General features: G+C 46.8%; 1 protein-coding gene across 4 annotated transcripts in view; it reads right to left on the reverse strand.

Annotated features, from left to right (window-relative positions):
• cyfip2 (cytoplasmic FMR1 interacting protein 2) overlaps window positions 1-18,004 on the reverse strand; it is a 114,221-nt gene that overhangs the window by 12,455 nt on the left and 83,762 nt on the right. For all 4 annotated transcript variants that reach the window (XM_060836935.1, XM_060836937.1, XM_060836934.1 and 1 more), the window contains exons 21-28: window positions 17,263-17,382; window positions 16,179-16,378; window positions 14,207-14,294; window positions 9,645-9,788; window positions 7,466-7,556; window positions 2,545-2,675; window positions 767-839; window positions 105-199 (exon numbers count right to left, since the gene is read on the reverse strand). In XM_060836935.1, coding sequence (XP_060692918.1) covers window positions 105-199; window positions 767-839; window positions 2,545-2,675; window positions 7,466-7,556; window positions 9,645-9,788; window positions 14,207-14,294; window positions 16,179-16,378; window positions 17,263-17,382 — 942 coding nt within the window. The remainder of the gene's footprint in view (window positions 1-104; window positions 200-766; window positions 840-2,544; window positions 2,676-7,465; window positions 7,557-9,644; window positions 9,789-14,206; window positions 14,295-16,178; window positions 16,379-17,262; window positions 17,383-18,004) is intronic.

The raw sequence follows: 18,004 nt of genomic DNA on the forward strand, positions 1-18,004 counted from the left end.
GTCCCACTGGGTGTGTCCTGCGCTGCCATTGTCGACTTGGGAAAACGATCAAACGTAAAGCAGGTTTGGGGGAAACAGTATTCACAGGACTATCTTTCCCTTACCTGTGGTGTCCCCAGCCTTTCGATTAAAGGAACAAGGTGCAGCGGAGCATATTTTGCTTCTAAACGTTTCATTCGGACCTCCAATCGTTCACCCTCTGTTAATAAGACAACAAATCACATTCTTTTCATGCACATTCTCACACTCGTGAGTCTTTGTTCTCCAGCTTCCATATCCATGCCTTACTCCCCAGTCAGATACACTACAGGTCAGTGAGCTCATTCATACATTCAAAACCTTTTCTGTCCTGCATTTTTGCCAAGGGACCCAGTTTTCCAAATGTTCGACAGGGTGGGGACCATCCTCTGACCTGAGTAACTGCAGTCACCAGATCTAACATCGTCACCCCCTTCTCAGCATTCTTTTAGTTCCATTTAGATTTAGGACTCGGAATACCAACAGGGGCTTCAGGCAAACCCACCCCATAAACTCCAGAACATCCAGGAAGAATCAAGGAATCACCAGGGTAGCCACTCCCGAATGTAGGAGGGACAGGATCAATGAGGAACTTTGTTACACGTCACTGGGGCACAAGTTTGGATGCAAAGATCATTCACTTACACAGCGTTGCAGATGTGGATTGTACACACGTGTTAATAGACAGGCAGGCACACAGTTACACTCTCTCAAATTCACATACCCAAAGTTTATTTAAACATCTGACCTTTGATGTAGACCCTAGGTAGAATGTTCTGGAAAGGTGCTGCATGCAGAAGATCACAAACCTCTTCTTGAGACTGTAAGCAAGAGAAAGTCTTTTCAAGTCACTGAACAAAAACAGCCATGTTGATTCATGTTCAATCTACAAAGCAGCAAAAACTCAACAAATGTCAGCCTGACCAAGTTCTAAAGGAGCTGGAGAATATTTACTACAGAACCAACCATTCCCTACCCGTTAAAGAACCGACTCGATGACAAAAACCCATATTGTCAGCCTTCCAGCTTCTTATTGGATAGAAGATTTAGTAGCACCTTAAAATTCATACCTAAATCCATCTGTCAAGTCCCCAAATTTATCATCTTCCTTTCCTACAAAATTCCGAGCAAAGCCCACCTCTGAATACACTAACCCTTTCCCTGAAGGTTAAAAATCTCACAACACCAGGTTATAGTCCAACAGGTTTAATTGGAAGCACTAGCTTTCGGAGCGACGCTCCTCCATCAGGTGGTTGTGGAGGACACACTTGTAAGACACAGAATTTATAGCAAAGGTTTACAGTGTGATGTAACTGAAATTATATATTGAAAAATACCTTGATTGTCTGTTGAGTCTCTCATCTATTGGAATGACTGTGATAGTTTCACTTCTTTCATATGTAAATCACAAAATTTTTTAAAGAGAAGTTACATTCTCAGGTTAACTGTAACAATTGGTGTCAGCCAGATAGGACATTAAGATGTTGAAGGTGTTAGCCCCCTGTGTTCCCTGTCTGTGCCATAATGCGTAGACTGATTCTAATCTAAAAAGTGAGTTAACAGAGTCTTACATGGATTCACGCAGTTTTTGAGCAAAGTACAATGTAACTCTGCAAGTACAAATTCACCCAACAAACGTAGTTTTCAATGTATAATTTCAGTTACATCACACTGTAAACTTTTGCTATAAATTCTGTGTCTTACAGTTGTGCCCTCCACAACCACCTGATGAAGGAGTGTCGCTCCGAAAGCTAGTGCTTCCAATTAAACGCGTTGGACTATAACCTGGTGTTGTGTGATTTTTAACTTTGTACACCCCAGTCCAACACCGGCATCTCCAAATCATATCTTTCACTGAAGTTGCTTTGTTGACCCCTCTATTTAACTTCAGATGCTCCTGCATAACTCAGCTGGATAAGTCCTCAAAAAGCTCATCTCCTCAACATCATTTTAGAAATACTTGTGATTTGTTTTTATATCTTTTGGCAGAACCAAGAGGATTTTATTTTTGTATTCTTTCATGGAATGGACACATTGCTGACCTGGCTCCCATTTAAGGTCAATCCCTAGATGCCCTTGAGAAGGTGGTGGTAAGCTGCCTTGTTGAACTGCTGCAGCCCATGTGGTGTAGGTAGACCCACAATGCTGTTAGGGAGAGGATTCCAAGACTTTGACCCAACGATGCTGAAGGGACAGCAATAAATTTCGAAGTCACGCTTGGAGGGGAACTTGCAACTGACGGTATTCCCATGTATCTGTTGACCTTGTGATTCTAGGTGGTCAAGGTCACAGGCTTGGAAGGTGCTATTAAAGGAGTTTTGATGAGTAACCAAAGTGTATCATGTAGATGACACACTTACTATTACTCTGGGGGCCACCTGATTGTGCATTGAACATTTGGGTAAACATGGATCAGTATGGCAGAAATGAAACAACAACTTTACCATCCCTCATATGGAGCGGTGGGACACCAGTATTTTCCAAACTCCTCACCCAGTTACCCCAATTTCTCACAGCCATGCTTACTAAAGCTTGCTCGATGAGCAGGCAGAAAAGGATCGCATTGCCAACTTCCCGGAGACTTTGGAACACATCGGTCTTCAGTTCCGCATACTCAATGATGTCCTTGAGCTGGTGGTGGAAAAATTCAAGGATTCCTGGAACAAAGGTAGACAGGTCACTGTCATCTCATTCAATCTGAGCTCTCTCATAATGATCATTCACTCTCCACCACACTGACCTCTGTTCCACTGATGTCCCATCACACTGTAAGGATTCCATCTTTAATTGTTCTGTATTTTTGATTATGGACTGATGGGGTAAAGTCCTTTTTTCAAAAGCCAAGAATTGTTAAAGGATTACGGTACCTCTTGAAAGCAAGTTAGCTGATCCTCCTTGGAAGTGCAGTTTACACAGCTGCTTGTTCAAGCAGTGGAGGAAGGCTAGTTACACAGATAGGCTCGAGCCAGGGGACTGCAAATGGTGATTTGTTGGCTGAATGGTCTGTTGATTAGTGACCCTCAATGACATAAGCCTTCTGCCTGCCAATAACAACGTGATTGGCTCCTAAGTAGCTGAGCCACTTGGGATATGTGCATGTTCAGGGAGAAGGCTTCATAAGAACTAGGAGCAGGAGTAGGCCATCTGCCCCCTTGAGCCTGCTCCGCCATTCAATAAGATCATGGCTGATCTTTCCATGCCCTCAGCTCCACTTACCCACCCTCTCACTGTAACTCTTAATTCCTTTATTGTTCAGAAAAATATCTATCTTAGCTTTAAAAATGTTTACTGAGGTAACATCCTTCCCTGGGCAAGGAATTCCATAGATTTATAACCCTTTGGGTAAAGACATTCCTTCTCAATTCAGTCCTCAATCTGCTCCCCCTAACTTTGAGGCCAAGCCCTCTTGTCTGAGTTTCACCTGCCAGTGGAAACATCCTCTCTACTTCGATGTTATCTGTAACCTTTGTAATTTTATATGCTTTATATTTTATCAGACCTGTGAAAGGGAAGGAGCTGTTTTTGCTTTTCAGTAAAAAGTCTCCAAGCCTGAAGATAGTCAGTTTATTCACCCTCATTCATTAGAAGTGACAGCTTACTGCAACTGAGTCGGGGACCTTTATAAGGTGAACCAGTCTATGCCCCCTGCAAACAAATGGAAGTATCTGGAGAAGGAAGATTGAGAAACAGTGCTCTGATTAGCAAAAGGATCATCTTTTCTTTAATTCATTCATGGGATGTCAGTGTTGCTGGCTAGGTCAGCACTTGTTCCCCATCCTTAATTGCCCAGAGGGCAGTTATGAGTAAACCACATTACTGGGAGTCTAGAGTCACGTGTAGGCCAGACCATGTAAGGATGGCAATTTCCTTCCTTGAAGGACTAGATGGGATTTTCCTGACAATTGGCAATGGATTCCCAGTCATCATTAGACTCTTAATTCCAGATATTTCTTGAATTTAAATTCTACTGTCCACAGTGGCGGTGGGATTTGAACCCAGATCCCCAGAACAATACCTGGCTCTCTAGACTAACAGAGAGAAAGTGAGGACGGCAGATGCTGGAGAGTCAGAGTTGAAATTGGTGGCTCTGGTAAAGCACAGCAGCTCAGACAGCATCCGAGAAGCAGGAGAGTCGATGTTTCAGGCTTAAACTCATCAGGAATGGGTAGAGTGGGGTGGAGGGGGGTTAGCTGAGAAATAAATAGGAAGGTGGGGGTGAGACTGGAGGGTGGGGGAGGTGGATGCGGGTGGGGGGTAATTGTGAGAGGTCGGTGGGGAAGGTGGAGTGGATAGGTGGGAAGGAAGATGGACAGGTAGGACAGTTCAAGAGGGTGGTGCCGAGTTGGATGGTTGGATCTGGGATGAGATGGGGTGCAGGGGAGATTCAGAAACGAGTGAAGTCAATGTTGATGCCATGTGGTTGAAGGGTCCCAAGGTGGAAGATGAGGCGTTCTTCCTGCAGTCATCAGGTGGATTGGATTTGGTGACCCAAGGACTTGCATGTCCTTGGGGGAATGGGAGGGGAAGTTGAGGTATTCCAACAAACACAGGGCGGTGGGGTTGTTGGGTGCATGTCTCCCAGAGATGTTCCCTGAAACACGAGTTGGCGTTCTGTCTGCCCAATGTAGAGGAGATCACATCGAAAGCAATGGACACAGTAGATGAGGTGGGTGGATATGCAGGACAAAGATAAAATAATATTTATTTATGACCATGATCTGGAATACACTGAAAAGGTTCCAGAAGCAGATTCAATAGTAACTGTCAAAAGAACTGTACAAATAACCAAACTGGAGAAATCTGCAAAGCTTTGGGGTAAAAAAGAGAGTAGGGGTGCAATGCCAAATGGATCATTCTTTCAAAAGCCAGGATTGCCTAATGGAAAGAATGGCCTCCCGTTGGATCCGTATCATACTATCTCTTTATAACTTATCAGACGTAGGGGAAACAAAAACAGAAATTCTTGGAAAGGTTCAGCAGGTTTGGCAGCATCTATGGAGAGAAATCAGAGTTAAGGTTTCGGGTCAAGCGACCCTTCCTCAGAAACTACTTCACACAGAGAGTTGTGAGGCAGAGAGATTCATTCTCTCCGAACTGTTTCCACGTTTAAGATGAGATTTGAGAGATGGATTAAATGGTTGGAAGAGACATGTCTTAGCCGCTCACTCAACTGGCTAGCAGTGAGATCAGCACCACCTCTCACCGTCCCTCCACTAACACTGGTTTGTGTGCGATCACTCAGCTCAACATGGGCCTAGTTGCCAAGGGTTACCATTCCACCTTTCCCCAAAACACTGGTCTCTTGCGCGCTGTGCACTGGGAGAAAGTGAGGACTGCAGATGCTGGAGATCAGAGCTGAAAATGTGTTGCTGGAAAAGCGCAGCAGGTCAGGCAGCATCCAAGGAGCAGGAGAGACGACGTTTCGGGCATGAGCCCTTCTTCAGGAATGTGGAGTGTGTGCCAAGCAGGCTAAGGTAAAAGGTAGGGAGGAGGGACTTGGGGGAGGGGCGTTGGAGATGCGATAGGTGGAAGGAGGTCAAGGTGAGGGTGATTGGCCGGAGTGGGGTGGGGGCGGAGAGGTCGGGAAGAAGATTGCAGGTTAGGAAGGCGGTGCTGAGTTCGAGGGATTTGGCTGAGACAAGGTGGGGGGAGGGGAAATTAGGAAACTGGAGAAATCTAAGTTCATCCCTTGTGGTTGGAGGGTTCCCAGGCGGAAGATGAGGCGCTCTTCCTCCAGCCGTCGTGTTGCTATGGTCTGGCGATGGAGGAGTCCAAGGACCTGCATGTCGTTGGTGTAGTGGGAGGGGGAGTTGAAGTGTTGAGCCACGGGGTGGTTGGGTTGGTTGGTCCGGGCGGCCCAGAGGTGTTCTCTGAAACGTTCCGTAAGTAGGCGGCCTGTCTCCCCAATATAGAGGAGGCCACATCGGGTGCAGCGGATGCAGTAAATGATGTGTGTGGAGGTGCAGGTGAATTTGTGGCGGATATGGAAGGATCCCTTGGGGCCTTGGAGGGAAGTAAGGGGGGAGGTGTGGGCGCAAGTTTGGCATTTCTTGCGGTTGCAGGGGAAGGTGCCAGGAGTGGAGGTTGGGTTGGTGGGGGGTGTGGACCTGACAAGGGAGTCACGGAGAGGAGTGGTCTTTTCGGAACGCTGATAGGGGAGGGGAGGGAAATATATCCTTAGTGGTGGGGTCCGTTTGGAGGTGGAGGAAATGACGACGGATGATATGATGTATATGGAGGTTGGTGGGGTGGTAGGGAAGACCAGTGGGGTTCTGTCCTATTGATGATTGGAGGGGCGGGGCTCAAGGCGGAAGTGGAGGAGATGCGGTGGAGGGCATCGTCGATCACTTCTGGGGGAAATTCCGGCCTTTGAAGAAGGAGGCCATCTGCGTTGTACAGTATTGGAACTGGTCCTCCTGGGAGCAGATGCGGCGGAGACGAAGGAATTGGGAGTAAGGGATGGCGGTTTTACAGGGGGCAGGGTGGGAGGAGGTGTAGTCTAGGTAGCTGTGGGAGTCAGTCGGTTTATAGTAGATGTCCGTGTTGATTCTGTTGCCCGAGATAGAAATGGAAAGGTCTCAGAAAGGAAGGGAGGAGTCTGAGACGGTCCAGGTAAATTTGAGGTCGGGATGGAAGGTGTTGGTAAAGTGGATGAACTGTTCAACCTCCTCGTGGGAGCACGAGGCAGCGCCGATACAGTCATCTATGTAGCGGAGGAAAAGATGGGCGTGGTGCCAGTGTAGCTGCGTAAGATGGACTGTTCCACATATCCTACGAAGAGGCAGGCATAGCTGGGGCCCATGCGGGTGCCCATGGCTACTCCTTTGGTTTGGAGGAAGTGGGAGGATTGGAAAGAGAAGTTATTCAGGGTGAGGACCAGTTCAGTCAGTCGAAGGAGGGTGTCAGTAGAAGGGTACTGGTTGGTGCGGCGGGAAAGGAAGAAGCGGAGGGCTTTGAGTCCTTCGTGATGGGGGATGGAGGTGTACAGGGACTGGATGTCCATGGTGAAGATAAGGCGTTGGGGACCGGGGAAGCGAAAATCATGGAGGAGGTGGAGGGCGTGGGTGGTGTCCTGAACGTAGGTGGGGAGTTCTTGGACTAAGGGGGACAGGACCATGTCAAGGTATGCAGAGATGAGTTCGGTGGGGCAGGAGCAGGCTGAGACAATGGGTCGGCCGGGGCAGTCAGGTTTGTGGATTTTGGGCAGGAGGTAGAAACGGGCGGTGCGGGGTTGTGGGACTATGAGGTTGGAGGCGGTGGATGGGAGATCCCCTGAGGTGATGAGGTTATGGATGGTCTGGGAGATGATGGTTTGGTGGTGGGAGGTGGGGTCGTGGTCAAGGGGGCAGAAGGAGGATGTGTCCGCGAGCTGGCGTTTAGCCTCAGCGGTGTAAAGGTCGGTGCGCCAAACTACTACCGCGCCTCCCTTGTGCACATGTGCACTGACCTGGGGATCCATATTCATGTCGAGGCAGCCGGCAGATCTTGGGCATTACCTCAATCAAGGTCTTCACATACTGCAGGATGGTGCCCTGTAGCTGGGGGGGAAGAATCAAACAGAAGGCATTAACCTCATCAGCAGCTCCGTCATGGCTCTCAAACTCCCATCACTTTCCTTGTGTATCCCATCTCCACCCTCTCCCCAGCTCCTCCTAAATCCACATCCTCCCTCCCCTTCCCAAAACCCAACAAATCCACCTTGAAGGTCAAGGACACAGGGCACCACCAGCTGCAGGTTCTCTTCCAAGACACCTCCTCCCCATCTTGATGTGCAAGCACATCACTGTCCCTTCACCACTACTGGGTCTCTCTCTGGATCAAGCTACCAAGAATACACCTCCAGTTCAAGAAGATGACTCACCAACACCTTTTCAAGAGCAATTCGGGATGAAGACGCTATAGGAAGGATATTATTAAGCTGGAGAGCGTACAGAAGACATTTACCAGGATGTGGCTGGGACTGGAAGATCGGAGCTATAAAGAAAGGCTGGAGTGTTGGAGGGGTGACTTACAGAGTTTTATAAAATCATGAGGTGTATAGATAGGGTTAATGACAGTTGTCTTTTCCCTAGGATGGGGGATTTCAAGACTAGGAGGCACATATTTATGTGAATTTATTCCTGATGAAGAGCTTATGCTTGAAACGTTGATTTGCATGTTCCTCGATGCTGCCTGACTGGCAGCACATTCATTGGCACATCTTTAAAGGGGAGAGGAGAGAGATTTAAAAAAGATATGAGGGCAATTTTTTTCACACAGAGAAGGTGTTCGCGTTTGGAATGAACTTCCTGAGGGATGGTGAATGTGGGTATAGTTACAACATTTAAAAACCATTTGGATAAGTACATGAATAGGAAAGGTTTGGAGTGATGTGGGACAGCAGTAGGCAGGTGGGACTAGTTTAGTTTGGAATCATGTTCGGCATGGACTGGTTGGAGCACATGGTTTGTTTCCAAGCTGTGTGACTCTGTGTTGCAGGTTTGAATGTTCCTGTCAAAGGAACCTTCGCAAATTGTGGCAGAGCAGCTCACTACTGCCCCCTTGTGCTCACTTTAAAGGAGATGGATATTCAGGCTAATGGATGGGGGTGCTGATCAAGCGGACTGCTTTGTCCTGGACAGTGTTGATGACCTTGAGTATTTTTGGAGCTGCACTCCATCCAGGCCGGTGTGGAGTATTCCATCATTCCACGATGGACAGGCTTTGAGGTGAATCATTTGCCATGCAAACACTCAACCTGAAGCAGTCACCCTCTTGATGTGTTTAGTTGAGACACTGGTAAGCCTCAGGTTGTCACTGGTTAGGGATTTGGCTATGGGAATACTGTTGGATGTCAGGCTGATGTGGTGTTGACTATCTTCCATGTTATCACATTTCCCTCCAACTCACATTCAAGTCCCACTCCAGGATATAATTTAAACCAACACTGACTGAGCAGTACTGAGGGGATACACCACGATCACAGGGGCATTTCCAATGGAGCAATGCTCTGTCAGAGGGGCGGTGCTGAGGGAGTGTTATATCATCAAAGGGGCAGGAGCACTGCTGCCTCTCAGCGCCAGGGACCTGGGTTTGATTCCAGCCTCTGGCGAGTGTCTGTGTGGAGTTTGCACATTCTTCCCATTTCTGCTTGGGTTTCCTTTGGGTGCTCTAGTTTCCTCCCACAGTCCAAAGGTGTGCAGGTTAGGTGGATTAATCATGGGAAATGCAAGGTTACTGGGATAGGGTGAGTCTGGGTGGGATGGGTGTGGACATGATAGGCCAAATGGTGTGCTTTCACACTGTAGGGATTCCAAATGGATGGAACACTGCATTGTAGGAAGCTCTGTCTTTCAGATAAAGTGTTAAACAGGGAGACTTCTCAGGCAGATGTACAAGATCCCATATTTTGATGAAAATCAAATTCACCAATATTTATCCCCTAGTCAACAGCACCAAGACAAATTATCCAGCCACGTGCACGTTGCTCTTTGTGGGAACTCTGCCCAACTGGGTGCAGTAACATTAATTACTGTTACCAAGTTCGAGAGAACTTTATTGGCTGCAAAGCATTTGGGAAGCCCTGTTCTCTGTACTTATACAGGTTTATAGTTTCTTTACACAATTTACCAGAGTGGGCAATTTACCAGACTTTTGACGATTTTCAGGAGCTCCTCCATCACCACAGCGATACCTTGGTAGCCCAGCAGGCGGCAGATGGTCTTGAAGTGAGGGGGTCCCACAAAGTTGCGGAAGACGCTGTAGATGTGTGTGAAGGCAATGTTCAGGGGCTGAGGAGAGAGGGAGTGGAGAGGAAACACAACTAGTCAGCAATACTCAGGGGACACCTGTTAATTTAACTACTATCAGTTCCATCGACGCTCACAAGTCAGAAGTAAGTGTGGACCCTTGGGATTTCTGTTATTATCTGATATGGAATACATCCAACAACAGCATGAGCTCAGTGATTCCACAGCCACACCTGATGTAAGTTCAGAAAATTATCAAACAGTGAAATTCACAACTGATCTTGGAGGGACTGTTGGGCAAAGTTCACAGCACAGAATCAGATAATTTAATCGTTGTTTTAAGTGTGGGCTACAGAGAATCTGCAGTAGTGAGTAGAGTAGGTTCTTTCTTGATTATATGTTTTTGGAGATATGTTTTTTGATTAAACTTAAAATATAAGTCATAACTATTAATTTAAACTTGGGGCAGTGTTTGTAGAGGAACAAGACGGTGTTATTTTCTGGGTCTGCAGATAGTGAAGAAGCAAAAATGGCCTTCAATAGAGTGATATGTACTTCTTGTCAGATGTTGGGGTTTAAAGAGAATTTAAGGGTTACTGCGGATTATATCTGCCATAAATGCTGCTGGCTGCGAATTTTATCAGATCGAGTGGATCGGTTGGAGAGAGAGTTAGAAGCAGTGAGGAATTTGCAACACCAACAGTATGTGATGGATGGCAGTTATAGGAAGGGGGGAAAGTCTCAAATACAGTCACATAGATGGGTTAACTCCAGGAAGGGTAAGAGAGGTAGGCAGCTAGAGCAGGAGTCTTTTGTGGATATACCCATTTCAAACAGGTATGCTGTTTTGGAAAATGTAGGGGGTGATAGATTCTCAGGGGAACGTAGCATGAACAGCCAAGTTTCTGGTATTGAGACTGGCTCTAATGCAACGAGGGGTATGTCGGCTTCCAAGAGATCAATTGTGTTAGGGGATTCTCTAGTTTGAGGTACAGACAGATGTTTCTGTGGCCAGCAGCGAAAAAGCAGAATGATGCGTTGCTTCCCTGGTGCCAGGATCAAGGATGTCTCAGAGAGGGTGCAGAATGTTCTCATGGGGGAGAGGGGGCAGCAAAAGGTCATTGTTCACATTGGAACAAACAACATAGGAAGGGAAAGGTTGAAATTCTGCAGGGAGATTACAGAGAGTTAGGTAGAAATTTAAAAAGGAGGTCCTCAAGGGTAGTAATTTCTGGATTACTCCCAGTGCTACAAGCTAGTGAGGGCAGGAATAGGAGGATAGAGCAGATGAATGCATGGCTGAGGAGCTGGTGTATGGGTGAAGGATTCACATTTTTGGATCATTGGAATCTCTTTTGGGATAGAAGTGACCTGTACAGGAGATACGGGGGGGGGGGGGGGGGGGTGTGGGACCCAGGGAGATAGTGAGGAAAGAGATCAATCTGAGATGGGTACAGCTGAGAACAGAAGCGAGTCTAACAGTCAGGGCAGGCAGGGACAAGGTAGGACTAATAAATTAAACTGCATTTATTTCACTGCAAGGGGCCTAACAGGGAAGGCAGATGAACTCAGGGCATGGTTAGGAACATGGGACTGGGATATCATAGCAATTACGGAAACCTGGCTCAGGAATGGGCAGGACTGGCAGCTGAATGTTCCATGATACAAATGCTACAGGAAGGATAGAAAGGGAGGTATAAAAAGGGACATTTAGTAAGTTTGCAGATGACACCAAAATTGGAGGTGTAGTGGACAGCGAAGAGGGTTTCCTCAGATTACAACAGGATCTGGACCAGATGAGCCAATGGGCTGAGAAGTGGCAGATGGAGTTTAATTCAGATAAATGCGAGGTGCTGCATTTTGGGAAAGCAAATCTTAGCAGGACTTATACACTTAATGGTAAGGTCCAAGGGAGTGTTGCTGAACAAAGAGACCTTGGAGTGCAGGTTCATAGCTCCTTGAAAGTGGAGTCGCAGGTAGATAGGATAGTGAAGAAGGCGGTTGGTATGCTTTCCTTTATTGGTCAGAGTATTGAGTACAGGAGTTGGGAGGTCATGTTGCGGCTGTACAGGACATTGGTTAGGCCACTGTTGGAATATTGTGTGCAATTCTGGTCTCCTTCCTATTGGAAAGATGTTGTGAAACTTGAAAGGGTTTAGAAAAGAGTTACAAGGATGTTGTCAGGGTTGGAGGATTTGAGCTACAGGGAGAGGCTGAACAGGCTGGGACTGTTTTCTCTGGCGCGTTGGAGGCTGAGGGGTGACCTTATAGAGGTTTGCAAAATTATGAGGGGCATTGATAGGATAAATAGACAAAGTCTTTTCCCTGTGGTCGGGGAGTCCAGAACTAGAGGGCATAGGTTTAGGGTGAGAGGGGAAAGATATAAAAGAGACCTAAGGGGCAACTTTTTCACACAGAGCGTGGTACGTGTATGGAATGAGCTGCCAGAGGAAGTGGTGGAGGCTGGTACAACTGCAACATTTAAGAGGCATTTGGATGGGTATGTGAATAGGAAGGGTTTGGAGGGATATGGGCCGGGTACTGGCAGGTGGGACTAGATAGGGTTGGACCAAAGGGTCTGTTTCCATGATATACATCTCTATGACTCTAGGTTGGAGATTGAGATGCAGAATTGCAGCCGCCATTTGTCAAGTTATTCCCTCGGCTCTTGGGAATACTGCCTCTTCAGGGCAGCACAGTGGCTCAGTGGTTCGCACTGCAGCTTCATAGCACCAGGGTCCCAGGTTCGATTCCAGTCTCGGGTGACTGTCTGTGTGGAGTTTGCACATTCTCCCCGTGTCTGCGTGGGTTTCCTCCGGGTGTTCTGGTTTTCTCCCACAATCCAAAAATGTGCAGGTCAGGTGAGTTGGCCATGTTAAATTGCCCATTGTGTTTGGTGGGTTAGTCAGAGGGAAATGGGTCTGGGTGGGTTACTCTTCGGAGGGCAGGTTGGACTTGTTGGGCCAAATGGCCTGTTTCCACACTGTAGGGAATCTCATCTAAAAAAAAGGGGATCGCCAAATTCACACCAAACCCACCTCAATTCCAGACTTGTATGCGAACACAATTAAAAAGTCATCTGTTGTCACTGAAATTCACCCAGATAGCGGTGCGAATGTGGAATTCACTACAAGGAGTACCTGAGGCAGACAGTTTAGATGCAAGAGCGAGCAGGTGTGTGAGAGGAAAAGGATCAGAAGGACCAAGTGGGTTTGAAAAGCAGGGTTGGGAGGTGCCTCTGGTGACACTAGCTCAGACTAGTTGGGCTGAATGGCCTGTTTCTGTGATGTGGAATCAAATAAATTCCATCCATGTAAAAGGGAGTTATGTATGTATATAGGGCCGCACGTTGGTGCAGTGGTTAGTACTGCTGCCGCACAGTGCCAGAGACCTTGGTACGATTCCACCCATGGGTGACTGTCTGTGTGGAGTGTGCATGTTCTCTCAGTGTCTGTGCAGGATTCCATGTGCTCCTGTTTCCTCCCACGGTCCAAAGATATACATGTTAGGGAGCTTGGCCGTGCTAAATTATCCACAGTGTTCAGGGATATGCAGGCCAAGTGGATTAGCCATGGGAAACGTGGGATTGCAGGGTCTGGATGGGATGGATTTTAGAGGGTGGGTATAGACCCACTGGGCTGAATGGCCTCTAACTGCACTGTCAGGAATCCATGAGTGTTTGGAATATTCCAGAGACTGCACTGGAATAAATCAGGCTGTTGTGTCGAGGTATGGTGATGGTCATTAATTGGATATTTCCTCTGTGTGTTCACAAGAGGTAATTTTCTGACTCCACACGGTGTCAGGGAGAGAACAGCAGAATGTGAGGAGCTTTGTTGCAATTCCTGAAGCAAAATGCTGAGAAAATTGGAAACCATGTGGGCCCAAATTTCCAACACACACCCCAGTCAACGACGACCTATGCAGCATTGGGAAACAGTGTGTCGAGTCAACAAACCAAAGGCCTAGAGAGACCTTTCCAAATATCATCTACCTTGCCACTCACTGCTGTTCCCAGTGGTTCAGACAGTCGTTAAGATCCCACTGCACCATAAAATCGGTCTCCTATACAACTGAGGCAAAATGACACATCACACTTTTGAGAAATCTTCGAACCTGGGGAATTTCTCTCAGTATCCCATCCAATATCATGAAACTCAGAGATGATGCTGTCATCCATCTTGTGGCAGCTAGTGGGATACTGCTGGCACAAAATGGCTGCCACATCAGTCTTCACAACAAACTTCAAAGAGAGTGATTTATTTTTCACATGAATTAGCACCATGATGGGTCCTAGTCCACACCCAACAAAACTGCCAACAAATCTCTCCACTCTGAACAATATTCAGTCAGATATAAAATTTAAAACTTAATAAAGTGCTCCTCAGAAATTGCTGATTGAAAATCCAGCAAAACTGTCATTGGTTCTAGAGTCACACCATAAATCAACTCTCACTCACCTTTGACCCATACAGGTAATATGGCTGGACACTGGCTGGTTTATCCCTCTGAGGCTCATCTGTAAAGGGAATCGCTGTCCGAACAAACCTGGGTTTGCAAAGGAAAACGTTATAATTTCAGTGAGAGAGAAATAAACATGATTTTGTAAATCTCTTGTCCATTGGCAGCCTGAGATAGTACTAACAGAACACAATGCAGTTCAAGGTATGGTGTCAGAATCAAACGCTATGAGGGCGTGTACAGCAGAGTGTTCAGTATAGAGTATAGCTTCCTCTGCTCTGTTAAACTGCAAGTTACATTCCCTCAACACTCCCCCTCAGACAATTTTAGGACAGGAACAGAGTAGAACTTAACTCCGTCTTCACCAACTGTATCTAACACCCCTTGGACAGGTACAATATGGGGTTAGGTGCATAATAAAGCTCCCTCTGCTCTTATAAATTGAAGGAAAATCTCCCTCTACATCTTCCCCATCATACACTCCCAGGAAAGGGACAGCATGGGGTTAGACACAAAATAAAGTTTCCTCTAATCTTTTAAATTGAAAGTAATTCTTTCTCTACATTGTTTCCATCAAACACTCACTGGAAGGGGACAGCATGGGGTTAGATACAGAATAAAGCTCCCTCTGAACACTCCCTGGACAGGAACATGAGGTTAGATACAGAGTAAAGCTCCCTCTACACTGTCCCCGAACACTGCCAGCACAGTGTACAGCCAATGTCTGGGACAGTGGGGTCTGTCAGGGACCAATAAGTGAGGCTTCCTGTGTTCAGGGGTAGGATTGTGTTTTTTACCCAAGGTTAGGTAGGACAAGGGTACCTCTGATTTCAGTCCCTGCTCCTGGGTAAGGACATAGGGTTAGATACGGAATAAGCTTCCTCTACATTCACCAGTGTGCTGATTATTTCACAGCCTGGAAAAGGAATCTGTAGGGGAATGGGTCTGGGTGGGTTACTCTTCAGAGGGTCGGTGTGGACTGGTTGGACGGAAAAGCCTGTTTCCAGACTGTAGGGATTCTATGATTCACATTCATCTCTCCACTCTCCACCTGCTGACCCACTCCCAGAAGTGGACACTGCCTGGTGGACAGTGACTGCTCAGGGACCTCACAGCAACAGGAACTGTCAGATATATCAGGAGAACACAGTCTCAAATTGTGAAGGAAAAGGCCAGGGTGGTTTGAAATAAACTAACTGTTTATAGTATCCAAGGAGTCAAGAATGATGGCAAATTATACGCAATAGATTTAGCAAAGGTGGCAGGGGAAACCTCATCACACAGAGAGCTGTGAGGCCGTGGGATTCACTCGCAGGGTTAGTGCCTGAGGTCTCAAAACTGACGCTTAGATTGAGGTGAAGGATGAAGGAAACAATATTGAAGGACGTGAGAATGTTGTAGGCAAATGTGACTAGACTGATCTATTCAGCGCACAGCAAACACTGAATAGATGAGCTGAATGGCCTCTTTCAATGTGTTCCAATTGGTTGATGAGCAGAGATTCCTTCCAAATAAATATTGGGATGAACAAAGTAATTGCCTTCAATCCCCACCACAAAACTGGTTCTTCTGCCCCCACCTTCATCGCCCTCCTGTTCCCAGCCTGACACAGGGCTGTCTGCAACTTCCAGATCTTATCCGACCCAAAAATGAACTTCAGACCACGTATCCAAAACACTAAACCCAACACACTGAGACCACCTTCGCAATGTCGCCACCTCTCCCTCAGCTCATTGGCTGTTGAAACCATTGGCTGCATCTTTTCTACCTCTAGACTTGACTATTCCACATTCTGAGTCTCATGATGAGGAACATCCAACCCCCCTCCTCTGACAAGAAACAGAGAGTGTTGGGGGTCTTTCATCAGGAGCATTCTCATTGGTTGGGAATGTAGCGAAGAGAAGGCCCTGAGAAGGTACCCTCCCCCACCTTCCACCTCTGACCCCACCCCATCAAAAAGGCAACACCCACCGATTTGTTGATCCGTTGTAGCAATAGTTGGGCAGGAAGTCAAAGTTGAGTTCCCAAAAGACATGAAGCGTGATTCGTCCATACGGAGCAGATACGTTGTGATTGGCCTCCCTGAACATGGCGTCAAAGCTGTCCAGGGTCATGTGTTTGCATAGGAGACGATGAGTGAGACGGTTGACCTCAAACAGCCACTCCAATTCCTATAGGCTCAAATCACAGAGGACTCAATCAACGTTATGTATGAATAAACAAATCAGGAGCAGCAGTCGGCCATTCAGTCCCTCAAGCTTGTTCTATCATTCAATCCCCCGGCTGATCCGTCAGTAACCTCAAATCCCCATCCCCACCTACCCCTGAAACCTTTGGACCCCTTGGGTGACATGCGTCTATGTCTGACTTAATAATATTCAAGGACTCTTTATCCTTACCTCTTCAGGAAGTGAATTCCAAAGGCTCTAGACTCATTGGTAGAAATAATTTTACCTCATTTCTATTTTAAATAATTAACTGCTGATTTTTAAACAGCAACCTCTATATTAGTCTACTAAACCTTCCCTGGATTGACTGAAAATGGTTAAGGCCAAAATATTGTGTTGTTTCGAGAAGGAAGATGCAGCCTTTGTGGTTCAAGGGTCTTTTCTGCCTCTCTTCTGGTTGTAGTGTAGAAACCTACTAATTAGGGACAGAAGTAGGCCATTCGGCCCTTCAAGTGCCTCCGTTCAATATGATCATGTTTGATCATCCGACTCAATTGTCTATTCCTGCTTCTCCCCTCATCCCCTTTGACCCTTTTAGCCCCAAGTGCAACATTCATCTTTTTCTTGAATCATACAGTGCCTCGAGTACTTTCAGCAGCTCAGCATTCCACAGTCTCACCAGATTCTGGGTGAGGACATTTCTCCTGATCTCAGTCGGACATGGTTATCCCTGCATTCTTAGACTATGACCCCCTGTTTCTGGACTCTCCTGTTATCAGGAACATCCTTTCTGCATCTACCCTGCCTAATCCAGTTGGAAACATCTCAGCACCCGAGCCCCACCCTCTGAAACTGACGGCCCGGCTTGAAGACCTTGATGATCTCACCACAACGGACGTCAAATCCTCACTCTCGAATCGACTGATCGCGTGATCCAGAGACTTGTACATAGCAGCTGAGATCCTCTGAGTGATGAGTCTGTTGAGGTCGATGGACCTTCCCAAGAGCTGTGGGGTGGGGGTGAGGAGACAAAACACAATGAATCGACAGGGTCCAACCTGGCCCCATCTGGCTTTCAACATTTCAGATCCTCTTCTTTCGAAAGGCTCACACTAACACTTGAATGAGAATCACTCCTCACAACCTCACTGTGACGACTTAACTATTAGGAATCTGGCAGGTTATCCCCATCCTTTAGGTCTCTGACTAATGCAGGAGATGGGGAGGCCATTGACTCTGAGGGTGGGTTATCATCCCAAAGGGAAAGGTGAAACCCATCATGAATGTGGAACGTTGCAAGAAAAAAAGACTACGAACATGGCAGATTTTTAATACAAGACTCCTCATAGCTAGCATTCCCTAAATAAAACATCCATTTTGCACTGGCAGTGCAGAGAGGAATACAAGCAAATCAGGGCAGGACTTATACACTTAACTGGAAGGTCCTGACAACTGTTGCTGAACAAAGAGGCCTTGGAGTGCAGGTTCATAGCTCCTTGAAAGTGGAGTTGCAGGTGGATATGATCATGAAGAATGATAGTGAAGAAGGTGTATGGTATGCTTTACTTTAATAGTTAGAGTATTGAGTACAGGAGTTGGGAGGTCATGTTGCGGCTGTACAGGACATTG

This window comes from Hemiscyllium ocellatum, chromosome 16 (assembly GCF_020745735.1).
Source record: "Hemiscyllium ocellatum isolate sHemOce1 chromosome 16, sHemOce1.pat.X.cur, whole genome shotgun sequence".
Classification (NCBI taxonomy): domain Eukaryota; kingdom Metazoa; phylum Chordata; class Chondrichthyes; order Orectolobiformes; family Hemiscylliidae; genus Hemiscyllium; species Hemiscyllium ocellatum.